At 31.0% G+C, this 27,658-nt stretch overlaps 2 protein-coding genes across 2 annotated transcripts; one reads left to right on the top strand and one right to left on the bottom strand.

The window, feature by feature from the left end:
- Positions 1-431: 431 nt before the first annotated feature.
- On the top strand, positions 432-6,047 carry LOC130980879 (uncharacterized). Its single transcript, XM_057904524.1, has 2 exons — positions 432-552; positions 5,269-6,047. Exons 1-2 carry the CDS (start codon positions 432-434, stop codon positions 6,045-6,047), a joined length of 900 nt encoding a protein of 299 aa, XP_057760507.1.
- Positions 6,048-6,926: 879 nt separating this feature from the next.
- Positions 6,927-10,368, bottom strand: LOC130979753 (probable aquaporin PIP-type 7a). Its single transcript, XM_057903288.1, has 4 exons — positions 9,901-10,368; positions 8,016-8,314; positions 7,622-7,762; positions 6,927-7,320 (listed from the first exon to the last, which is right to left on the bottom strand). Exons 1-4 carry the CDS (start codon positions 10,235-10,237, stop codon positions 7,228-7,230), a joined length of 870 nt encoding a protein of 289 aa, XP_057759271.1. The 5' UTR covers positions 10,238-10,368; the 3' UTR covers positions 6,927-7,227.
- Positions 10,369-27,658: the final 17,290 nt, after the last annotated feature.

The raw sequence follows: 27,658 nt of genomic DNA, 5'->3' as shown, positions 1-27,658 counted from the left end.
ATTCTCTCTTTCTCTTCTACTCCATTTCTGATTCTGTTGCACAGGAGACAAGATTGAAAATTATCTCCTCATTGGTTACGAGACAAAAAAAAACGTTTCTTGACTAGTGACGAGACAAAAAGCAGAAATATCTCCTAAAGTATTCTAAATGGGCAAAAAGTGTTACTCAGAAAAAAAGGGGCTAAGATTCAACCCCCTTTATCTTAGCCACTGATAACCATCAGAAATCAAGAAGAAATTAAACTAACACGACATGAAAATTACATTGCAATAATGGAATTTTATTGTATCCAAAACTAGAAGAAAATATAGTAGAAAATTCAAATACTCACCATTGGTGTTGGTTTGAAGAGAAGAAAAAGTCACCGAAGAATGATTAGGGTTTGTACTCGTAAAAGAGGGGAAGAGAAGGGACGACACGGAAAACAGCAATGATTGATGACGACGAGAGTGATGAAAGTCCCAAAGGTGTTGATGATGGTAATTGTGGCAATGATGATTCAGATGAAGATTGGGGGAAGAATGCGGTGGATGAAGGCACTGAGGAGAAAGGTTTAGAGTGTGAATAGAGCTAGACGACGAAAAAGATGATTGTGAAGCTCGTTTGGAATGTGGAGCTCGAGAGGGTATGGGTAGAGTTAGGTTTAACTCAATATTTTTGACGGAATATTTTAAATTACAGACATATTTTTTGTCTGTAATAATTTAATAAAATGCAGTGTTTTATTCATTTAATTACAAATGGATTTTTGTTGGTAACTATTTCCTACGAAAAAAATTAATTTTTCCGACTGAATTATCAACGAATTTTCTTTTCCATCTGCAATTTATTTTCATTCATTTTCTTACGTTTCTGACAAAAAATCCCTCGCAAATTCTGTCTGTATTTTTGTGGTAAAATCTGTCGAAAATATCCGTTTGTAATAGCTAGTTTTCTAGTAGTGTAAATTTTCACGCAACATTTAATATTATCTACAAGAAACCAAAACTATACCTTGGCCGATTCCCCTCTAAGCCACAAAGCACTACAAAACCTCTTGTCCACAAGCTTCCAAGTCCCCAAATCAACTCAACAAGCTTCAACCACCAGAATTTTGTCCCAGTTCACCAATTTGACTCCAAAGCAATATGAAATTCAATCTAATTTCATACAATTTTACTATAATTTATACAAGGGTTCAACAGTTCACTAATTAACAAAAATTTAGTGGTTTCTTACCTTACCCACTGAACACTTAGATGAATAAGGGGAAAGAGAAGACTGAGTTAATCATATATATGTTGGGTCTTGGGCCAAATATGGATCTAGTTCAATCGATTCGGCCTGTTAACCTAATTTTAAACTAAAATTTTTAAAATTAGTATTTTAATACGCATTCTAAATATTTTACTTTTTTAAAATATAAAATTTAATTTTTAAATTTCTTTAGTTCATAATTAATTTATTAGTCCTATCCGTTTGGATTATCCATGTTTATCATAATAATTTATTCCGCTTTTCTTTTTAGTTTTTATTTTCCTACTGCAATGTAAGTAGAGAAAAATGTGACACAAAACAAATGTAACTATGCAAGTAGGTATTCCGCATGAGCAGTCACGCCACTACGTGCTTTTTTTTTTTTTACCAAAGATAGGAGATTCGAATCCGCAACTTCTTAATTAAATATGGAGAGATTATGTCATTTGAGCTATTATTCATTGGCTACGCCACTACTTGCTATTTGATAATACTTATCCTTAATTTATTATTTATAAACTAATGCATATTATTTTTATAAAAATAAATTAAAAAATCAGTTACCGATGATTTTGAACTCCAAATGTTATATACACTTACAGAGTTACCGGCTGACCCACGCTGTTTATTATCCGAAGGTCTGATTTATTATTTAAAATAAAAAAGTAAAATAAAATTTATACAAAAAATATATTAATCTACTTAATATACTAAAACTGAGTTTTCCCCCAATTACTAAAGGTGACGTGTCGATCTCTCATGCCTCCGTTTTCCTTCCAAAACGAATAAAATTTTTTTCTATTCTAAATTATTTTATTGTAATTATATTATAATTAATACTAAATGAATAATATATAATTATACTAATTTAGTAACATATCTTCATTATAATTATATCAAATCAATATTTAATGCACTATTAAATTACTTATCAATTATCAATTAAAAATACTTTTAATAATTTTAATGATAATAATAATATCAATAATAGTAATAATAATAATAAATCTTTGTTACCTGATTCACGTATATAAAATAATTTTTTAAATTATTTTATAAAAATATCTTTAATATAATTATATTGTAATTAATATTTAATGAATAATATATAATTATACTAATTTAGAAACATATATTCATTATAATTGTATCAAATCAAAATTTAATGCATTATTAAAAAATTACCTTAATAATAGGTAATTTACATATTTATTTTTGTTTTACTAAAGTCTATATATAGTGTTTTCTTATGGTACATGAATCTAAATTTGAGAGTCAATTCATAATTTTATATTTAGTATTTTTTTACTACTTCATAGAATAAGAATGTATTCTTCATTTTTTATTGAAGTTGATCCTTTTAAGGTACAATTTATAATTTTTTTATAATATTTTTCATATACTCATTCTATTATATTATTCTTTTGATAATTTTTTATTTGTTGTTACTCTAAGTTATTCTTATCGTCTAATATTCCAGTTCGATTGTCTTTTGCCACAATCATTTACAATGCATCACATCCATGAAATACCTCATCGAGTTGTCTTCACTGATTCGGGTTCTAACTACATGGATGTAAGCGTTCAAAGAAGAGGCAATAGTCTCTACTTTACCGAAGGATGGTTGGATCTACTCACCTATTATGACCAATCCAATGGAATGTGGTTAAAGTTAGATTTCTTAGGAGGAGCTCGATTTTTGATTGAGGAATTGTATCCACGGAACTTTGTAGGGCAAGTTCAAGTTCCATCCCCTCCATACTTTTTACGTCTGCCCGAAAATCTTCGAAGTGGAGCACATAATGAAATTGAATTCCCTCAGTTTCAGTTCAGTTTTGCTAAATTCGTGACAAATTCAGATATGCAATTTCAACGATTGGTAATATATTTAAATTTTCTTAGTTTAAGCTGTTCATTATTAAAATAATTTTTTAACATATTTTGATTTTTTTTCAAAAATTACCAGCTTTCTTTTGCATGCATGCAATGCCATTGAGGGGAATAAGAGTTAGTTTGGTTTCTCGGTGTTGCAATTCTATACCTTGCCGCATTGCATGGATAGCGGATGATGAAGCTTATCTAACAAGGGATGGTCTGATTTTGCACGAATTCTAAATATTGAAACTTACGATGTTATTTCAGTTGGTTGTCGTTACAAGAATGATTCTATACTATACGTGACTAAGGACTAAAATAGGTTCAATATTGTTTAGGTAATTTAGTTTTACTATTAGTATTTGATTAAATTATAATTATAGAATTTTAAATTATTGCCTCAATTTATATATTACGATTATTTTTTTGTGGATGTGCTATTTTTAAATAATTTAATAAAATGAAGTAGTGTCAGATATTATTAAGTTTATTTTTATCCTTTATTTCTTTATTTATATTTTCATTATATTTGATAAAAAATGAACCTACACATATATTAAATCGTTGACCTAAAGACAATTTATTTGCCGATAAAAACAAATTTTATTTATAATTGAAATAAAATTTATTTGCCAATAATCGGTGGATAAAATTGAAATTACACCCGTGTCGTATAATTATAATTGATTAATTGGTATAAAATGAAATTATACTCGTGCCATAAGTAATAATCTAAATAATTATATCTTAACAAAATATAATTTGAAATAATTTATAAACAATTATCTTAACAAAAATAATTATTAATAATAGTATTATTAACTGGATAAATAATATAATTTCAAATTATTACTTGAAATATAAATAATATATGAAAATCTATTGAGTAAATCAATGATTTTGCACCTTAATAATTTGATAATTATTACTCAATTAACCATTTAATTGAATTAGTAATAACAATTTTTAATTTCAAATTTTGTATATTAAGTAGTTATTAAAAACTGGGTAATAACGATTTACATGAAAAAATTATTGATAAATTTAATTAACCATATAGAAGATAATATATTAACAGTTTTAGTATATTATTTATGGCAAGCGAAATTATTTCCTCAGATTTTCTATTAAAATTGAAATTAGTAATAGTTTAAAAAAAGATTTATTAATAAAATTACTAATAGTCACATTTTTATACACATGATATATGTTTTCTATATATTATTTAAAAAATATAATAAAACATGAATAACGAATGAGTATGTTATTTCTTCGACTAGCTAATTAATGCAAAATCGAGTACCCTTTTTTATTCGATTGATGTCATATTCTGTTTGGTAAAAGTTTCAATCACCTTAATTAAATTTTGTCTTTGTGCCTTAACTTATACATGTAGTAATATGTTACATATTATTTAGTATATCTAAGTAGTTATTTCTCATAGCGGAGATGTAAAAAATCATATTAAGGTTTATTGCCAAATAATTAGTGGATGAATAATAGTAGATTATATTATTTTGGAAAAGTATTTTCATTATAATTATATCAAATTAATATTTAATTATGATAAAATATATTAATTATAATGATATCATAGAATTATAATAATTACGATATTTATGTTATATATTTTAATCATTTATATACGTAAATAATTAAAAATCAATCAAATCAAATTATCACGGTAAATAATATGTTGTATATTATTACAGAAAATAATCCGTAGATAAAATTGAAATTACACACGTATCATATAATTATAATTGATTAATTTGTATAAAATGAAATTATACCCGTGTCATGAGTAATAATCTAAATAATTATATCTTAATAAAATATAATTTGAAATAATTTATAAACAATTATCTTAACAAAAATAATTATTTAATAATTGATTTAAAAATCAATGCAAAAAATAATTTTTAATAATAGTATTATTAACTAGGTAAATAATATAATTTCAAATTATTACTTGAAATATAAATAATATATGAAAATCAATTGAGTAAATCAATGATTTTGCACCTTAATAATTTGACAATTATTACTCAATTAACCAGTTAATTGAATTAGTAATAACAATTTCCAATTTCAAATTTTGTATATTAAGTAATGGCTACTCAAAATTGGTGATGGTTTGGCTGGTGATACAACAGATGGTGAATCGATCGTTCATATACAATATGATATTTTGATTAAGAACTCTGAGACAGCTTTGGATGACCTCATTGATTTTGTGTATCCAGATATGTTATCCAATTTATCCGTTGAAAATTATTTCAAGGATAGAGCAATTCTTGCACCAACTTTGGATTGTGTCACTGATGTCAACAACAAGATGACTGCAGAGTTACCTGGACAAGAAAGAGTCTACTTAAGTTCAGACCCTGTGTGTGCTAAAGAGAAAAATATGGAATTTGAGTTAGATGCTTTCTCGCCGAAGATTCTAAATGGAATAAATTGTTCAGGTCTACCACCACACAAGTTGGTTCTGAAGGTTGGCGCTCCTGTTATGTTGCTGCGGAATATAGATCAAACTAATGATTTGTGCAATGGAACGAGGATGCAAGTTAGAAGAATGGAAAATCATGTGATAGAATGCAAGACTTTAACTGGTAACAAAGCTGGAAGTATTGTTCTTATCCCAAGACTGAATCTAATTCCAAATAATGAAACATTGCCGGTCAGGTTTCAAAGAAGACAATTCCCAATTATCATGTCATTTGCAGTGACAATAAATAAGTCCCAGGGACAAACTCTATCGAAAGTTGGAATTTACCTTCCAAGGCCAGTTTTCACCCATGGTCAATTGTATGTTGCGTTATCAAGGATAACGAGTAAAGATGGTCTGCGAGTGCTGTTGCAAGATCATGGACACTTAGAAGATAACTACACGATGAATGTGGTATATAGAGAAGTTTTTGAGAGTTTATAATAAAAAGGTAATAACAAAATGTCTTACTAAATCTATTTATTTATTAAAATTTATTACTATCAAATAAAAAAATTTAGAAATTCTAGGAACTAATAGATGAATTCTTATTCTACATTAATAGTTTGAGAATATTAAAATTATCATAAAAATTCGTATAATTTTATTCTATTGACAAATAATTTTATAATTACGTTAATCATATAATTTTATATACAAACATTGATACAGTGTTGTTTCATGTATATATTTTGCAGGTATCAAAGGATAACATTGAATTGTTATTCAGTAGGTTTAAATTATTTATTGTTTATTACAAAACTTTCTGTATTAGGATTCTTTATTATTTGCTCTTCATTTTGAGCTGATTTTGATATTTTCTTACTTTACAGTAAACCAACATATAAAACTTTGTTGGTAGATTTAAGTATTACTAGATTATTTATAGTCATATTGAGTATATATGCCTAATTTATTGAAAAAAATAGATTAAATAACTATTTTATAGTTAATACAATTAACACTATATTAAGAAAAGAAAAACAACGCATACAAGTTATTTTTTTACTAATTAAATTATTATAATTAAAATAAAATTTAACATAATAACTTAAAATTATAATTTCAATCTTATCACGTGCATGACACGGGTGATTAAACTTGTTAATTATAATATTGGATTACACACCATTTTTTCCGTTACTAAAAAAAATGAGCCGCTGGCCCAGCGTTACAATTCGTAAGTCCGAAGTCCGAAGTCCGAAGTTCATCCCAAATTCCCAATAGAATATTCACTTAGATCACAGGCGTGCTAACCGTGGATATTCTTTTATATTGAATAGTCCAAAAATATAACAGTAAGGACAATGTTCTATATAAAGATTAAAGAGGGAAGCATACTATTTTTTTGATTTAATTTGATAAAGTAGTGCACACAGCGCAACCAAAGTCCAAAGGGATACATCACATGATGAGCTGGGTCATCTTCCAACTTAAAAGTATAGGAAAATTGGCCCCATTACACATAACACAACATGCAACAACCACCTCTAAATGATGATATTTCATTACATAATACATAATATACATACATTCAAAATAGAAACAGAAAAATAGAAAAATAGAAAAAGCTTAATTGAAAAGGAGGGAAAAAACGATGAGAGCCGTTGGATCCATTCAGTGCTTAGCTAGATTTGAAAGGCATGGCCCTGATCACAACTTGGTGGTAGAGAGCCGCAAGAGCTGCTCCAATGAAAGGACCCACCCAGAAAATCCACTGCACACACACACATATATATATATATATATATATAATAAATTAAAAACTTTAATATTAATATACTTCTTTTTAAATAAATTAACCGTTTGTTTTAATTTTTAGATTTATTAAAAATTAATGTTTCTAAATTATTTTTGAATAAATTAAAAATAGAAAAATTAATTTAAGTATTAGTTTTTTTTTTTGTAATTATTGGCTTAAATATTAGGTGATTGTGTAAAATTTTGTTTGTAATAATAAGGTGGGAGAAGTTTTTAAATTAATTTAAAAATAAATTAATAATAATAAAAACACTTACATGGTCATTCCAACCGAGGTCTTTGTTGAAGATGATCGCAGCACCAAGACTCCGAGCAGGATTGATACCGGTTCCGGTGATGGGAATAGTAGCCAAGTGAACCAAGAACACAGCGAACCCAATTGGCAATGGTGCCAAAAGCTAATCATTTTAATTTATACAAAAAAAAAAACAAAATTGACAATTAGTAATTACACAATTATATTATTAATTTTAATTTTTTAAAATTATTTATGTTATAAATTTATTTTTTAAAAAAATTTAAATTAATAAAAAAATTTTAATAATATATCATAAAATTAATTTTTTCAAAAATTTAGGTTAATAAAAAAATCTCATAAATAATTATATACGTAAAGAGAGATATAATTATATAAATAGATATATTGCTTACTGGAACGTGAGAATCTCGTGCGTTGCGCTTGGCATCGGTGGCAGAGAAGACGGTGTAGACAAGAATAAAGGTGCCAACAATCTCAGCGCCAAGACCGTCGCCTTTGGTGTAACCAGGGGCGACGAAGTTGGCACCGCCATTGTGGCTGCCGTAGAAGGTTTTGCCCTCGAAGCCCTTAACAACTCCAGCACCGCAAATTGCTCCAAGGCACTGCATTACCATATAGAATACTGCCCTCGTCAAAGACAACTTCCTCGCCAAGAACAAACCGAATGTCACTGCCGGGTTAATGTGACCACCTACATTCCACAATTTCAATTAAATTATTAAATAATAAATATCATGACCTTGTAACAAAATTATTACCCACATAAGGGTGATAATACTATCCGACCCACAAAAACTTCCAGGTATTCGCTCCTATTTAGTTAGGGAGGGTAATTATTTGATCTAGTGTGGAGGCAGATTTTGACAGAACGGAGCAGAGTTGGGTTTAATATATGGTGTTTGCTATGGTGCTTAAAAGGTATTGCCTAATTACTAAAATAAGTAAAATAATTAATTCTAAATTTAAAAGTATAAAAATTAAAAATTTTAAATATTTTAAAGTTACTATTAAAGATAATTTAAGCAAAAATTAAACACTAAACAAAACACACCATAGAATTGCCTTTAATATATATATATATATATATATATATATATATATATATATATATAATTTTAACATATAATATATTTAATATATGTAAAAAATAATAAAATTATTAATAATATTATTTGATATTATATTATTTTTATTTTTTTTTGTTTAATTTATAATATATTAATTTTTTTGGATAATTATAATTATATATATATAATTATAGTTATATAAATATTAAAATTTAATTTAATTTATTAAATTTTAATAATGGACATAAATAAATTAAGGTATGAATTTTTACTATATGCAAAAATAGAAGTAGAATAAGTTTTATACAGACTATTATAAGACAAGATAAGATCGGATAGTATAAAAACCCCTCTCTATCCACACCCATTATCACCCTTACACATATATGACCAAATTATTTCCTTTTCTTTTTGAAAGGAAAATTAAACTTGAATCACACTGATATGAGTACCTATTGAAATTCTAGTGGATTTTAATTTCCCTCAAGTTGAGAAGAGAACATAGTTCCATACAGTTTTGCTCTAATAATAGTAACATTAATTTTTCTACCAAAACCTTAAAATTAAAATCTGAGCTGAAAGTATTGAAACTCCTTAATAATCTTTTATATTTTTCTAGATCAAACTTCATAATCTAACCAAGCCTTAGAACTGGCTCTAACATAATTAAAGAGACGGACCATTATAGTAGTGATAACTCATCAAGATACTCGAGATAAGGTATTTATACATATCATGGATATTAAAAATTAAAGATAACTATTATTTTTAACCATGAAAAAATTTGAACGAAGATAATTTTAACTAATAACCATAAAAAATATAAATTAATTTAATATCCAACAAAAATTAGATTAGTATGATAAAATTATCTAAATGTTCAATAAAACTATCTAGTAAACTATTGAATTTAGATAATTTTATCGAACAAATCTAATTTTTATAAATATTATGTTAACTTACATATTTATAGCTAAAATTGCCAATATTTAAATTTTTTATAGTTAGAAATTAAATAGTAAGAAAAGCATACAAATATATAGAGTTTTAGGTAGCTATAAATAACGTTGAGAGAGAAAAACAAAATAATACAAATGTCTCCATCCATATATTACTAACTTAGCCTGTAATGAAGAAAAACATGGAAGATATAAAGTTTGTTAATGAAGAAAAATGAATTATTATTATTATTATTATTATTATTATTTACCAGAAATGCCAGCGGTGCAGTAAACAAGGGCAAAGATCATGCCACCAAAGGACCAAGCAATTCCTTGAATACCAACAGTGGCGCACTTGGAAGAAGACCTATTCACTCCCATAACCGTCAAGATTGTGATATATAGAAAGAGGAAAGTGGCCACGAACTCCGCTATTCCGGCCCTGTAGAACGACCACGAGGTCAGTTCTGAAGGCTCAAATAGCGGAGCTGGTGGTGGCTCCTTGTAGTCCTTCCCATCGTCTTGGCTCTGCGCCGCCGTCCCGATCGGCTGTCTCTCTGGGAACTTGTTAGCTCCCAATGACACATCTTGTTCCTTTCCCTCCATTAATTATTTTTTTGTTATAATTTCTCTTTTAATTTGTTGAATGAAGTTCAATTCACACTCTCTTTAGAGTGGAGCTGAATGAATAATAATGAAGTGATGGTGATGAGAATGTGGTGAAATGGGGATTGGTTTATATAGACTTAGTTAAAAATGTAGAAAATAGGAGTTGTTGGGTCCTTTTAATATAACGGAAATGTTTGCTCCTCTTGTAATTGTATAGTTATGAACATTCATTTAAGATTTTGTCTATTTAAAATTTGGAAACAACATAACTAATGGTGTACTTTAATTTTGAATTCCCCTAATAAGTTAATGGAGTATTTGTACAATATGTATAGTAGGTTATTTATTTGGTCTAATATAAGTTAAAAAATGAATATTTAGAATAAAATATTACTAATTTTTTAAACACAATACATATTTTTAAACCTCTATTATACACATTGTACAGATACTCCTAATACTTTTTCTAATTTATTACAAATAATCGAAAGTTATGTATCCATTCAATATATAAAAACAAAATATTTTGCACCATATACTAATTATTATTATTACTAAAGTGAATTCCAAGTTAAAGTGGAATATTTTTTATCATAAAATAATATAATTCTTTCATGAAAAATAACATTCTGATATAAGTTTTATTTAATTATAAAATAATACTTCCCTTATTATTTTTCTTTTTGATTAAGAACACCATCGTTAATCATACAACTTAAAATACCATTTCTGAATTGCAATTACCTATTATTGAACGCTTAATTAGTAGGTTGTATATGGTTTTTGTGGGGTATTGAATAATTTGTGTGTTCTTATCTTTCTGGCCGACCAATCATTTTTGCGGTTCATTCATGAATCTGAATGACAGGCAAAGAGTTGGAAGGATGTGATTGGAACAACAAGAAATGGAACCCTAGTCCTATCTGGCATGGGTCTACACCACTCATTTGATTGGCCCACCATGTTCTGTGCGCACCACACTAATTAAACAAATATAAAATTATTGGAACACTAGCCTTACATACTGAGATTATATTGGATTTGGTGAAGTACTGATCATAGTGTAAAATTCAATGTCTTAGATAAGTTACGTTACATAAATAAGTTCTATTTCATGAATAAGTTCTGTTTGGGAATAGGGATAACAGCGGCTATACGTGACTTATGGGCGGTGCACATTGTCAACATAATCAGTAGTCTCATCAATGTATATTAAAATCGCGTTGAACTCGAGCCTTGGTAAACTTGACCCTGTGGGTGTCCTATTCTAGAAATTGCGTTAGCTAGCTATTTAATTTGGATTATGACTATCCTAATTATTAAAGTGTGCGATTGCTTGTTGGGGTTGAAGACTTAAAGTTAAAACCAAATTAGTTAAAGGTCTTAAAAGTAATTTCCTCATTTACCTCTGCTATATATACAAGCATTTTTTATATATAAGTTCATATAAGTTAACTCTAATCCAATAGAATTATTCACATACATAATACGCGCGTAAAAATTACGTTATTTTTTCTCTAACGTTTGTATTCCACGTTCATCCTCTTCCTTCTTTTTTTTCCTCTCCTTCTTCGAGTAAATACCCATAGTAGTCCTTGAGATTCACGCAATTACTCATAGTAATTCCTAAGATCCCGATTTTTCTATTGTAGTCCTCCAGATAAAGCTCCAAGCACTCAAACTAGTCCCTGACCATATTTCAGGTGATGACTCATCACCGGAGCGCTGACGTGGCCTCGGATTACCACGCTGGAGGGCTCCCAACAGCTAGCTGAGCTGGCTAAGTTCCAATTTTTATCCAGATTGATCCTCCCTATTATATGTAACCCTAAATCCCCAAATTTTCATACACTTTTCCTCTTCGTCTTGTTCACCTCTTCTTCTTCTTCTTCCATAACTTCTTCCTAAACACTGATGAAACATGATGTAGTAGCCCAAAAAAATACACACCATGCATCTAAGTACTTCCGAGTCTAAAAACACATGGATAAAACATGAGGATCAAAATTAATAAGATAGTAATCAATTAAATTATGCCGTTGTTGAACACTAGCTCAGTGGGTTTCAATGAAATTTTTCCAGTTTCACTTCTAAAGATGTAAAATTAAAATTTAAAGCATTACAGCTAGGTGTTTCACTTCCAATGCCATCAACCAACTAGAAAAAATAATAAGAAAACAATAACAATTGAAAAAGAAATCAATGGATACCTTTCATCTTTTTCCTTCATCATTTGTTCAGTGGCAATTACAATTAATTGTGATATCCATTTATTCACTACATCAATTCAAATATCATAGTTTTCAAAATAATAAGAAAACAATAGCAGCGACAACAACAATAATTTAAATACATAAATTAAACCTTTTAAAAGAAGGAATTGAAGGTCAAGTATACATTTCTGAAATGAAAATTGGCTTCTAGGTCTAGAACATTGTTAAATCAAAAGAAATATTAAGCAAACAAATTAGAACAGAGTTTTCGTTTAGGATTTAGGAAACAAACTCAGTTACTGATAACACTTATAATAAACAGGCCTTGTTGTCCGGAGAATATATCATAATCCCTTCTGAATTTTTTGTGAAGTCACCCCCATAATGAAATATGATGTCTAATTTCTCCTCCATCTGCAAGAAATTTAAAATGTTTACAATATACAGGGAGAATTTGAAAGTCTACTCATGCATTAAAAAGGAAAAATAATCACCACAAGAGAACATATTTTTCCAAATCTCCATACATCTCCCTGTTTCATTCTTGTTTCATTCGGGTATTACAGCAACCCCACAAACCCCAACCAAGATTCAAACCCTAGACACTACAATGACACCAAAACTCCAGAACTTCAACTACACTGATCAATGCTATCATCAACCAACACTGTATTCAAAATGCAGAGTAAAAAAAAAAATGAAGGTTACCTTGAGTCCGATCACAACATCAGAACCTTGTTTTTGTGGTGAAGGAAGGGAAGGGAAGAGCGATAACAACTTCTGATTAGATGAATTCTTCTCTCAAATTTTCGTAAACCCAGCAAATACAACCCTAACGTTACGCCATTGATGGGGAGATGAAGAAGAAGTCAGAAGGTGGAAGAAGAAGAGACGAAGTGTTTGTGTTGGGGGAGAAAACTATTTTTCATACTAAGTAACAACTATATGGTGTCGTTTTTGGCTTTCAAGAGCACCAAATCCAAAACGACGTCGTTTTGGACACGTCCCACGTGGCAATCCGAGGCCACGTCAGCGCTCTGGTGATGAGTCATCACCTGATATATGGCCAGGGACTAGTTTGAGTGCTCGAAGCTCTATCTGAAGGACTACAATAGGAAAATCGGGATCTTAGGGATTACTTTGGGTAATTGCGTGAATCTCAGGGACTATTATGGGTATTTACTCCTCTTTCTTCTTTACATTTCTCTTCCTTTTCTTTGCGTGTTTCATCATCTTCGTTGTTCTTTTTATTACTGTTGTTGTTATTACATTTTTTCCTCCTCCTCTTTCTAATTTTTTTTGAAACATTATATAATTTTTTCTTTTCTATTTGATTTTTTTCTCCGAAGAAGAATTATAAGAATATGAAATAAGAAAATGACGAAGAAGCAGTTGTAGAAGATGACGAGGAGGAAGAGAAAGAGTTTTGAATTATGCAAAACTTATCAGAATAAAAATACACCAAAATATTTTCAAAATACACCACAAGATTTTTAAAATACACTGAAACGAGAATATAACAGATTCATCACAATAATAATTCGGATTCAAAATTCCTACATCGAAATTTTGCTACAAATGTATAAAAATATTTTTCTTTAATGCATTTTTTGTCTTATTTTTGTCTTTATTTCTTTCTTTCTTTTAGTTGAATGAATGTGGGTTCATCCTCTTTCAAATAATTTTACAACACAATGTATTTCTTCTTCTTTTTTATTTGATTTTTTTGTTTTTATTCTTGTTAAGAGAGTAAAATAAGAAGAAACTTGAGAAGGTAAAATAAGAAGAAAAAGATGAATAAGAAAAAATAAGACAAAGATGATGATGATGATAATGATAATAACGAAAAAGAAGAAACAACAGCAGTAAAAGATGAGGAGGAGGAAGAGAAAGAAGAAGAGTTTTAAAATTTGTAAAACTTATCAGAATAAAAATATACCGAAATATTTATAAAATACAATGCAAGATTTTTAAAATACACCGCCAGTTTTTCAAAATATACCGAAACAAGAATGGAACAAATTCATCACATATAATAACAATTCATATTTAGAATTCCTACATCAAAATTTAGCTACAAATGCACAAAAATATTTTTAATGCATTTTTCTTCTTATTTTGTCTTATTTTTTTCTTTCTTTTAGTTGAATGAATGTAGTTTCATCATTTTTCAAGTAATTTTATAGCAATATGTATTTCTTCTTCTTCTTTGTTTGATTTTTTTATTTTTGTTAAGAGAGTAAAATAAGAAGAAACTTGAGAAAGTAAAACAAGAAGTAAAAGATGAATAAGAAAAAAAAAAAGAAGACGATGACGGTGAAAAAGAAGAAGTAGAAACAGAAGATGAGGAAGAGGAAGAATTTTGAATTATGCAGAACTTATCAGAATTACAATACACCGAAATAGTTTTAAAATATACTGAAAGTTTTTCAAAATACACCGAAACGAAAATGAAATAGATTCATCACAATAATAATTCAGATTTAGAACTCTTACATCAAAATTTTGCTACAAATGCACAAAAATATTTTCTTTCATAATTTTTTCTTCTTTTTTTTCTTATTTCTTTCTTTCTTTTAGTTGAATGAATGTAGATTCATCATTTTCCAAGTAATTTTGTAGTATTGTGTATTTTTTCTTCTTATTTGTTTATAATTTTTTTTTATCTTCTTAAGAGAGTAAAACAAGAAGAAACTTGAGAAGGTAAAACAAGAAGGAAAAGATGAATAAGAAAAAAAAGAAGAAGAAGATGATGATGATGATGAAAAAGAAGAAGAAGTAGCAGCAGAAGATGAAAAGGAAGAAGAGAAAGAGTTTTAAATTATGCAGAACTTATCAGAATAAAAATACATTGAAATAATTTTAAAATACACTGAAAGTTTTCCAAAATGCACTGAAACAAGAATGGAATATATTCATCACAATAACAATTCAGATTCAGAATTCTTACATCGAATTTTTGCTACAAATGTACAAAAATATTTTCTTTAATGGTTTTTTCTTTTAGTTGAATAAATGTAGGTTCATCCTCTTCCAAATAATTTTGCAGCATGTGTTTTTTCTTCTTCTTTGTTTGATTTTTTTGTTTTTATTTTTGTTAACAGAGTAAAATGAAAAAAAAAACTTGAGAAGGTAAAACAAGAAAAAAAAAGATGAATAAGAAAAAAAAGAGTATATACCTATTTTGGTCTTCAAAAAATTTCAAATTGGACACTTTAGTCCTCAACTAAAATTAATTACTTGATTAGTCCCTAACAATTAATTCTGTCAGTCACTTAGGTCCTTTACTCCGTTAACTCTAACGGAGGATAAAATAGTCCCTGACAACTCTAACAGAAGACAAAATAGTCCCTGACAACTCTAACAAGGGACAAAATGATCCCTAACCCCTTTATTCGAAAACGACACTGTTCTTCCCCAATTTTTATCATATCTCGCATAACCCTAACATTCATACTCTCCTTCTTCACTCTCATAGTCTTCTTTTCCATCTTTTCCTTCCTCCTCTTTAGCTCCAAAATTAAGTCATGGTGAAATTGTCACACGTGTCGCACCTACCTCAACATGTCATAGACCACACACTTTCTAAATTTTTGTGATTGGTACATCTACCTCCTTTGCACTTCACCCACAAAAGCATCCACTTCCACCTCTTCGATAACATCACCTCCAACCCCGACACGTCCACGACATCATCAAGACCAAGTTCCACAACTACTCCAAGGGCACGCCGTTCTCCACTCTCCGGCAAGCAATATAGATTGTTGGACATTAGGATATCATGAGAAGATTCTCCTTCGATATCATATGTAAATTCTCATTTGAAATAGACACCGAGTGCTTCATTCCTTCTTTTTCAGAGTCCAAGTTGGCAGACAACTTCGACCTCGCATCCAAGCTATCAGTACAACGAGCAATGTCACTGTTGCTGCTCATATAGAAACTGAAGCGACTACTGAATATTGGTTCGGAGAAGAAGCTGAAGGAAGTGATCGGAGTGGTGGACAATGTGATCATGGAGATGATAGGGTATTAGAGGAGGAGGGAGATGGCAACGACGACGACGGATCTTAACAAATCAGACTTGCTGTCTAAATTCATGGGATCCATCGAAGGTAATAACTAGTTGAGACACATAGGCATTAGTTTCCTGAGTATGAATTGGTTGAGAAAAAGTTGAAAATTTTTTTTCTTGTGAACATTAAATTTATAGAGTGTGCATTGTGTAGTTTGAAGTTATAGTGTTAGACTGCTAGCGTTATGCAAGATATGATGGAAATTGGGAGAGAATTGTGTTGTTTCCGAACAGAGAAGATCAGTGACCATTTTGTCCCCTGTTAGAGTTGTTAGGGACTATTTTGTCCTCCGTCAGAGTTAACGGAGTAAATGACCTAAGTGACTAACGAAATTAATTGTTAAGGACCAATCGAGTAATTAATTTTAGTTAGGGACTAAAGTGTCCAGTCTAAAATTTTTTGAGGACCAAAATGGGTATATACTCGAAAAAAAAAGATGATGATGATAATGAAAAAGAAAAAGTAGCAGCAGAAAATAAGGAGGAGGAAGAGAAAGAGTTTTGAATTATGCAGAACTTATCAGAATAAAAATACATTGAAATATTTCCAAAATACACCACAATATTTTCAAAAATACACTGCAAGTTTTTCAAAATACATCGAAATGAGAATGGAACAGATTCATCATAATAACAATTCAGATTCAGAACTCCTACATCAAAATTTTGCTACAGATACAAAAAAAAATATTTTCTTTAATTTTGAATCAGGCAATGCCATCAATATACCAAAAATTTTACGATAACGATAACGACGATACGTATAAGAAGAAGAAGACGACGATGATGATCATGATGATGAAGATGATGGAGGAGAAGGAGAAAAAAGAAAGAGGAAAAGAAATTCTAATAAAAAAAAGAAGAGGAGGAGGAGGAGGAGTTGGTGGTGTTGGTGACGACGATAACGAAATAGAAAAATAAAGAAGAACATGCAGCAGCGGTACAAAGAAGAACGTACGCGCGTAAATATAAATAATTTATATGGACTTGTATAAAAAAAAATTATATAGGGAGAATAATTGTTCCTTTTTAAAGAATAAATTTTACTATCTTTCACAACTTGAAAATTTTTAATCAGTCATTTTTAATTATTTAAGTAATTGACCTATATTATTCTTAAAAATAATAATCTGCTGATGTGTTATTATTATATAGATCTACAACTAAATCTGTTTAGATCAATTACCTAAATAATTATAGACCAATTAAAAATTTCGAATAGTAAAGAATTACTTTATTTTTCTGAATAAGTAATTAAGAACAAAAAGAAGTATTTATTTTTTTTATGCACTAATTACTTTTACAAATAAGCTATAAATTCATTCTAAGAATTAACTTAATTTTAATTATTTATAAAAAAATATATAAACAATACACTAATTTAATATTTTATTTTTAATATAAAATAAATATTTTTTTATTTTTGACTATTTATTCGAAAAATAATATATCTTTTCCAATTTACAAATTTTTAACCATTCTTTAACTATTTAAATAATTAATTTAAATAATTTTTATTATTAGACTAAGCAATTTTCTGTTACAAGATTAAGCAGTCTTTAATATATCAACAGATTACTATTTAAACAAATTACTTAAATTATTGAAGATCAATTAAAATATTATAAATTATAAAAAATACTTTATCTTTCGAACAAATACTTAATGACAAAAAAATTTATTCTTTAATATATAATGGATTGTGCCTTTTATCCTGGATTCAAGATATGTGAACAAATACGCAGATGAACTTGCAATGAGTGGTGATCTAAGTAATCTTTTTGTTAGTGCAAGAAATGAATTTTTTTGACAAGAAGGTATTTTTGAATGCCAATGATTTTGATTGCCAATGATTTTGACTATAGAAGCAGTGTTTTGACTATAAAAGTAGAGACGGATAAGCTAAAGTTGAAGAAAGTCGAAGTCGAAAGGTAATTATTGTCTTTTCTTGAGCATTAAGTCTTGCTACTCAACCTCAAGCTTAGTGGAGGACATGAGTGCGAAATTTGAGGAGCAAGTTGAAGAAATGTGGGACTTGAAGATCAAGAAAGACATGGGTGTCAAAACTTAGGAGTCAAGATTCTTCATGGTCAAGATAAGATCATGGCTGAATAAAAGGAAGAAGTAAGATCATATAGGCCAAGATTCTAGGACTTTTTTTTTTAAAATACTAGATCATCACAGATAAGTCTCTACCAAAATTTCCAGTCCAGTGATGCAACGAAAGATCATGGAGCACAAGTGCATGTGAGCGTTGGAAGTCAACTTTTATTTACTTTTCTTTTATTTTCTTTTTTCTTTTCTTTTTATTTATTTTTTTCTTTTCATTATTTGCTTTACGTATTTTATTTTTATTTTTGTTCTTCAAAATAATTTTGCTTTCTTTCAATTTCAATTTGAAAGTTTCATCTGTCTTATTGCAATTTTTTATTATTTGCCACAATAATTCAAGCATATCATACAATTCGACACGAGCGCTAAGTAATTTTTAGGTTGAACCCACTCTTTTTCTGAGAAGTTGTATCTGAAAGAGCCTAGCAGCGGAAACGACACAAATGTCCAACACAAGAACAATATGGAAGCACTCACAACACAATATGGCAGCAACTATAACAAGCAAATATAGCAAGTAAAGCAATAACAAGAACACACCGAGATTTTAACGTGGAAAACCCCCCTCAACGTGAGAGGTAAAAACCATGGGTCATCCAGACCAATAAAATAGCTCCACTATAATCAAATAAGGTACAAGAGAGTCTCAAACAAAGCACAAAAACGTGCATATAACCAGCCAAAACATCAATGCACCAAAGCTCACAAATAATAGGCAAGAAGATGAAATATACCCAAAAAAATAGAGTTGATGTCAAAGCCAATTTCTCTCTCTGAAGACCTTCAATTAAAATCTCCACCGTTCAGAATGAAGAACAAGATGTGAAGAATCTACAGTTCAAATTTCACGTCGATCCAACGGTGAAAGAATAAGAAACTGCCGTTCCGAGATTGCTACTCTGTGTAAAAACGGGAAACCTAATTTCTCTCTTGCGCAACCAATTTCTCCTACTGCAAACCTCCAATCAACATCTTCACCGACCAGAATAAAGAAAAAGATGATAGAAACACGCAGTTTAAATTTTAAGCCGATCCAACGGTGAACAACTGAGTAACTACTATTTGAAATTTGCTGCTTTGGACAAAAATGGGAATTCTGTTTTTCCCTTTCTTTCTCTCTTTTGTGGCTACTCTCTATCACTCTCAATGACCCTCAAAAACTGATTAGGGTTGTGGCACAATGGGTGCAAGAGACACCCTCAAAATGTTGGGCTTGGGCCTCACAAAGGAGAGAAAAAACCCAACAAATCTCCCCCTTCTCGACTAGGTGGAGGCCCTCGTCATTCCGGCGATCAAACAACATGTTTCAAACTTTTCTCTTGACAATGCTTTTGTCATCATATCAATACCATTGTCATCAGTGTGAACTTTCTCAAGTTCCAACAACTTGGAATCTAACATATCCCGTATCCAGTGATACCTAACATCAATATGTTTAGATTTTGGATGAAAAGTAGAATTCTTGGCAAGATGAATAGCACTTTGGCTATCACACAACAACACATAACGGTCTTGCTTGAAACTAAGTGCTGCAAGAAACTTCTTCATCCACAACAACTCTTTACATGCTTCAGTTGCTGCAATAAACTCTGCCTCTGTGGTAGAAAGTGCAACACACTTTTGTAGCCTTGACTGCGATGAAATAGCTCCCCCTGCAAACTTGATCAAATAACCTGAAGTAGACTTTCGAAAATCAATATCTCCTGCCATGTCTGCATCAGTAAAGCCAACTAGCAAAGGTTTCTCACTACCAAAACTCAAACTCAAGTTAGTTGTACCTTTGAGATATCTCATAATCCATTTAACAGCATTCCAATGTTCTTTACCAGGATTAGAGAGAAAATGACTCACAGTACCAACCGCATCAGCAATGACTGGTCTAATACACGCCATAGCATACATCAAGCTTCCAACAGCTGAGGCATAAGGAATTTCATCCATTGCTTATTTCTCCTCATCAGTGGTTGGACATTGCTTAGTACTCAACTTAAAATGAGGAGCAAAAGAACTAGCAACACATTTGGCATCATTCATGCCAAACCTTTGAAGCACCTTCTTTATGTACTTCTCCTGTGACAAATAAAGCTTCTTGGAATCTCTATAACGAGTAATAGTCATGCCCAAAATCTGTTTGGCAGGACCCAAGTCCTTCATAGAAAAGAACTTGCTCAACTGTTTCTTCAACTCATTAATCCTCAAAGCATTCTTGTCCACAATCAAAATATCATCCACATAAAGCAAAAGAATGATAAAATCATCATCAGAAAATTTTTGCACAAATACACAATGATCTGAAGTTGTCTTACTGTAACCATGCTCCCACATAACAGATTTAAACTTCTTGTACCACTGTCTTGGAGCTTGCTTCAACCCATAAAGACTCTTCTTAAGCTTGCACACAAAATCTTCTTTTCCTTTAACAACAAAGCCCTCCGGTTGCTCCATGTAGATCTCCTTATCTAAATCACCATGAAGAAAAGCTGTCTTCACATCCATTTGCTCAATCTCCAAATCAAGAGATGCTGCTAATCCAAGCACAGCACGAATGGATGACATCCTCACAACAGGAGAAAAGATATCCTCATAATCAACACCTTTTCTCTGGCTAAAGCCTCTAACAAGCAATCTAGCCTTATACCGAGGCTTAGAATTGTGTTCTTCATTCTTGATTCTGAATACCCATTTGTTCTTCAAAACTCGCATATCCTTCGGTAGCTTCACCAACTCATAGGTATCATTCTCAAGCAAGGACTTCATTTCTTCTTGCATAGCTTCAAGCCATTGAGCTTTGCTTTCATCTTCAACAGCCTCTCCAAAGCATTCAGGTTCTCCCCCATCAGTCAACAAAACAAACTCATGTGGAGAATACCTTGACGAAGGCTTTCTCTCTCTTGTAGACCTTCTAAGTGCATTTGCAAGAATTTCTAAAGCTGGTTCTTCATCTTGATCATCATCATCAACTTCATCAAGTATCGGATCAACTGTTCTATCTTCACCTGCACCTGTATCATGCTCATTATTTTGAGCTTCAACTCTACCATCTTCTACCATAGGCATAGAGGGAGTAATATCCAAGTCAGAAAAATCATCACTAGGCTGAACCATTGGCTTCTCCGCATGATCAACATCCTTCAATGTTTGGTCTTCAACAAAGACAACATCTCTACTTCGAATCACCTTCTTGTTAACAGGATCATAAAACCTGTAACCAAACTCATCCATGCCATAGCCAATAAAAATACACTGCCTAGTCTTTACATCAAGCTTAGATCTCTCATCTTTGGGAATATGAACAAAAGTTTTACATCCAAAGACTCTTAAATGATCATAAGAAACATCTTTACCTGACCATACCTTCTCTAGCACTTCAAATTGCAAGGGAACACATGGTGTCCGATTCAAGACATGAACAACAGTGCTCAAAGCTTCATCCTAAAAGGATTTTGCCAATCCAGATTGTGACAACAAGCACCTAACTCTTTCAACCAATGTTCTGTTCATCCTTTCAGCCAAGCCATTCAACTGAGGAGTCTTCGGAGGAGTCTTCTGATGTCTTATACCATGCTCTTTACAATAAGCATCAAATGGACCTGAGTACTCACCACCATTGTCAGTACGAATGTATTTCAACTTCTTCCTAGTTTATCTTTCAACAGAAGCTTGAAATTGCTTGAACACATTCAAAACATGATCTTTGGTCTTTAAAGAGTAAACCCATAATTTCCTAGAATGATCATCAATAAAGGTTACAAAATAGATAGACCCTCCAAGTGTTCTTATCTTCATCGGCCCACATACATCAGAATGCACCAAGTCAAGTATCTCCAGCTTCCTTGAAGGTGGATGGCTCTTAAAAGAAATCCTGTTTTGTTTTCCAGCAAAACAATGGTTGCACTTTTGCAAAGCAACCTTACAACCAGATAAAAGATTCCTCTTGGATAACTTATTCATACCCTTCTCACTCATATGACATAATATCTTATGCCATAAATCAGTTTCATCAACAAACTCAGTAGCATTAACAACATCTTTCATAATCTTTGCTTGAGTTAAATAAAGAGTAGAGTGTCTTATACCTCTAGCAACAACCATGGAACCCTTGGTGAGCTTCTAGCTATCACGAGAAAATGAGCTATCCAAGTCTTCATCACACAACTTACCAACAGAAAGTAAGTTCAACCGAATATCTGGAACATGTTTCACATGCTTCAAAGTCAACTTGGTACCGTTGGAGGTTTCTAAGCAAACCTGTCCAACACCAGCACATTTTGCAACACCTTGATGAGCCATTTTCACATCACCAAAATCACCAGGAGTATAAGATGTAAACAAATCCCTCCTAGATGTAACATGAATAGAAGCACCACTATCAATCACCCAACTAGTGCTATTATCAACAAGGTTAACAGATTCAAACTCCTCAACAACAAGAAAATCATCATGAGTTACATTAACCTTGTCTTCCTTGCTACCATCATCTTTATTTGTGCTCTTGTCTTTACTTGCCTTGGCTTTCTCCTTCTTTAGCTGCCAACAAAATCTCTTCACATGTCCCTTTTGACCACAATGATGACACTCAATATTCATATACTTTCCTTGAGACTTGCTTATGCTTTGATCTCTACCTTTAGGACCTCGACTTTTGCTTCTCCCCCTAGACTCAAAAACAAGAACATCTGAATATGTAGTCGATGTACCTTGTGACTTTTTTCTCATCTCTTCATTCAAAACACTGCTCTTGGCAAGATCCATAGAGATTACACCATCAGGAGCAGAATTAGACAATGACATTCTGAGAATTTACCACGAGTCTGGTAAGGAGCCAAGAAGTAACAATCCTTGAACCTCTTCATCAAATTTGATGCCCATGGAAGATAACTGATTCATAATTCCTTGGAAATTATTCAAGTGATCTGTCATTGATGTCCCATCTGTATACTTCAAAGCCAATAACTGCTTGATCAAAAACATCTTGTTATTCCCAGTTTTCCGAGCATACAACTGTTCAAGTTTAATCCAAAGGGTCCGAGCATGTGTCTCTCCAATAATATGGTTCAACACATTATCGTCAACCCACTGCCTAATATATCCACAGACTTATCTCTGCAACAAAGTCCAATCATCATCAGATTTATCATTAGGCTTCTCTGTACCAAAAACTGGTTGATGAAAATTTTTGACATAAAGCAAATCTTCCATCTTTGACTTCCACAAATCATAATTAGGACCATTAAGAGTGATCATCCTACTAGTATTAGTATTAGCTTCCATTGTTCATAAAATCACAAGCCCAGAAAAATACCAACAAGCTCTGATGCCAGTATGAAAGAGCCTAGCAGCGGAAACGACACAAATGTCCAACACAAGAACAAATGGAAGCACTCACAACACAATATGGCAGCAACTATAACAAGCAAATATAGCAAGTAAAGCAATAACAAGAACACACCGAGATTTTAACGTGGAAAATCCCCTCAACGTGAGAGGTAAAAACTATGGGTCGTCCAGACCAATGAAATAGTTCTACTATAATCAAATGAGGTATAAGTGAGTCTCAAATAAAGAACAAAAATGTGCATATAACCAGCCAAAATATCAATGCACCAAAGCTCACAAATAATAGGCAAGAAGATGAAATATACCCAAAAAAATAGAGCTGATGTCGAAGCCAATTTCTCCCTCGTCAGACCTCCAATTAAAATCTCCACCATTCAGAATGAAGAACAAGATGTGAAGAATCTACAGTTCAAATTTTACGTCGATCCAACGGTGAAAGAATGAGAAACTGCCGTTCCAAGATTGCTGCTCTGTGTAAAAATGGGAAACCTAATTTCTCTCTTGCGCAACCAATTCCTCCTACTTCAAACCTCCAATCAACATCTCCACCAACCAGAATGAAGAACAAGATGATAGGAATACACAGTTTAAATTTCAAGCCGATCCAACGGTGAACAACCGAGAAACTGCTATTTTAAATTTGCTGCTTTGGACAAAAACGGAAATTATGTTTTTTCCTTTCTTTCTCTCTTTTGTGGCTACTCTCTATCACTCTCAATGACCCTAAAAAACTAATTAGGGTTGTGGCATAATGGGTACAAGAGACACCCTCAAAATGTTGGGCTTAGACCTCACAAAGGAGAGAAAAAACCCAACAGTATCTACTCCGAGGGACGAACCCAAGTTTAGGAGGAAGGGGGCACTTGCTCTCACTAAATTTAAGAAAAAAAAGTAATGATTCTATATAAATCAATATATTTACCCCAGTATAATTATATATTTGTCGACAAAAATTTATAAAATTTTATTTTAAGATTCATGTTAAAATAATTTTTTTATTAAATTTAACGTGTAACAATATTTATTTTATTAAATTTGATTTAATATAAAAATAAAAAATAAGTAAATAAATTAACTCAATAAAAAAATTAATAAACACTGATAATATAAACTTTTAAATTTAATCAACTAATTAATTACCAAACTAAATTTCATTCTTTTAAATATAAATAAAATTATTAAAATTTTTACTATTTAAATAGTTAGTTTAAATAATTTTTATTATTGGAATAAGCAACTTTTTGTCATTAAACTAAGAATTTTTAGATATATCAATTAGGGATGACAGTGGGCGGATAGGGGTGGGTTTTTGCCATATCCGATCCCGTCCTGCCGTCCTTGCACTCCACTACTACCCGCCCCATCCCTACTTGTAGGTCGGGTAGTAGGCTGCTCTACCATAATCCGTCCCACCCCTACCCATCCCGCTCCTACCCTTCTCTATAAAAGTTAGAGTAAATACCCTTTTTGCCCCCTATCCTTTTTGAAAATTGACAAGTCGCCCCTCAACATTTAAAAAATGATAAATCAGCCCCTGTCTATTTCTTCTGTTAGACACATTGACCTTTTCGTTAGACAAGTCGGCCCTTGTCAATTTCTTCCGTTAGACACATCAACCCCTGTCTATTGGCCACAGAAGGGTCGATATGTCAAACGGAAGAAATAGATAGGGGCCGATTTGTCATTTTTTAAAAGTTATGGGATGTCTTATCAATTTTCAAAAAGGATAGCAGCTGGAAAAGGTATTTACTCTAAAAATTAAATAACATTTTAATTTTTACATATTCATATATAAATTAAGATAAAAACTTAAAATTCATAACTAAATTAAAATACAAATATAAGATTCATACAATGTCAAATAATTTGAAATTAAAAAAAAAATTAATGTTTAATCACTACAAATTTAACAGCATAATAAAGAAATTACATTAAAAGAGTCTTCAATCATTATTTTTGTTCTTCCACCATTTAACAAACTTATATTGAAAACACATCATATAAACTAGTTAAGTTAAGCATTATGATTAGTAAACACAAAGTTTTACCAAATAACTTGGCACCATTTTTCAAAAAAAAAAGGTGAAATAATTTTTCAGAAGTAACAACAATACCATTGAGAAGAAAGCAACACCAAATTAAAATTCCAAAGCAAAGATAAACAAAAATAGAAGCAACCAACACTTATTTTAGAATTGAACAATTTGCATAGGTATAGTTTTCATGGTCAACCAATAAAATAACTCTAATGATGATTTAGTTAAAAATTACTATATAACTATGCAGAAATATTTACTCTAACTCTAACTCTATAAAATAATAAATAAAAAAACCAATCTTAGTAATGCCTCATGCTAAGAATATATAAAAAATGAGTCCTATTAACCAATTTCACCGCTCTTTACCTATTAACCACAACTAATCAAGTATTAACCCAACAAAAATTTCTCAATTATACTGAAAGACCAAGTGCAAACTCTATAAAACTGGTTCCAAGTTCCAAGTTCCTAATCAATCTTTTTAAAAGTAAAGCCAAAAACAAATTAGGGTGGTTGTTCATTCTTGTTTAACTAATTTGCTAGTTAGTTGTTAAGGGAACGTGGTCTAAACTAAATTAAAAATTGAAATTAGAGTTGGTCCACGGCAGCCGAAAACTTCAGCCATTCATCAAAGGAGGGACTTATCTTAGTCAATATAAATCTTTAGGGGCCGACATGTGAGTTTGAGCGAAATCATTGTAAGGCAACTTGGAAGTGAGTCATTCATCACATCATCAATTCATTATCATTCATTCATGGTGCTACTATATCTACTTGTATGCACAACAAAATTATTTTTGAAAGATAACAAATAATATTAATTTAATATTAATAAAAATGGGGGCACACCACCTTTTTTTGGAGTGTGATTTCAAGTAACATTTCTTAAGAAATTGAAAAAAGAGTTTAGCACCAATGCATCATATATTTTGCCTTATCCATTTATAACTGAAAAGTAGCATTATTCAAAGCTGCATGTTGCATTTAAATAAAAAGAAAAATGTTGCAGATGAAATAAATGTTTTGCTTGTTTGAATAAATAATATTATGAGTCTAGTTTAACAAAATTAAAGCATCAACAATACAAAATCAAAAATTAGAATGCACACAATCAAAACATCAACAACACAAAATCAAAAATCAAAGTATCAACAATTAACATCCCAAAATCAACCATCAACAACACAAAATTAGATTATCAGCCATCAACAACAATCATAAGTAATATTATGAATTTAGTTTAACTATTTTAACATAAAAAATAAATCATACAAAATTAACTTAAAATAAAAACTGAAGAAGCAAACTAGAGAGGAGTCCTTACCAGTTAGCAGAGAGACGATGAGGGAGAGGCGAGCCGGCGAGGACAGTGATGGCGAGGAGAGAAGTGAGAGCGATGTCGACGTGAGCTCAGTGAAGGACAGCGGCGAGGTGACCAAAGCAGTTGAGCAGAGGTTGTGGTTCTTAGAGAAGAGCTGAAGAGGTGAGCTCGGTGGTTGTGACGACGCCGATCGGTTGCAGGGACGGGCGAGCTGTGACGGATGGTCTAGTGCAGTTGAGTAAAAGCGGTCGTCCTTAGAGGCTTAGAAAAGAACTAAAGAGTGAAGTTGAGGGTCTGGAATTTGGGAACTAAAGTGTGAGT

Source organism: Arachis stenosperma, chromosome 5 (assembly GCF_014773155.1).
Source record: "Arachis stenosperma cultivar V10309 chromosome 5, arast.V10309.gnm1.PFL2, whole genome shotgun sequence".
Lineage (NCBI taxonomy): Eukaryota > Viridiplantae > Streptophyta > Magnoliopsida > Fabales > Fabaceae > Arachis > Arachis stenosperma.
This window is presented reverse-complemented; position numbering and strand designations above follow the sequence as displayed.

Excerpts from the sequence above, each read along its gene's own strand:
- LOC130980879 (XM_057904524.1), top strand. The coding sequence starts at position 432 with ATGATTGATGACGACGAGAGTGATGAAAGTCCCAAAGGTGTTGATGAT. Across the intron at positions 553-5,268 it reads TGAAGGCACTGAGGAGAAAG|ATGGTGAATCGATCGTTCAT; the intron begins GTTTAGAGTGTG and ends GTGATACAACAG.
- LOC130979753 (XM_057903288.1), bottom strand. The coding sequence starts at position 10,237 with ATGGAGGGAAAGGAACAAGATGTGTCATTGGGAGCTAACAAGTTCCCA. Across the intron at positions 8,315-9,900 it reads CTGCACCGCTGGCATTTCTG|GTGGTCACATTAACCCGGCA; the intron begins GTAAATAATAAT and ends TGTGGAATGTAG. Across the intron at positions 7,763-8,015 it reads CACGAGATTCTCACGTTCCA|CTTTTGGCACCATTGCCAAT; the intron begins GTAAGCAATATA and ends TAAAATGATTAG.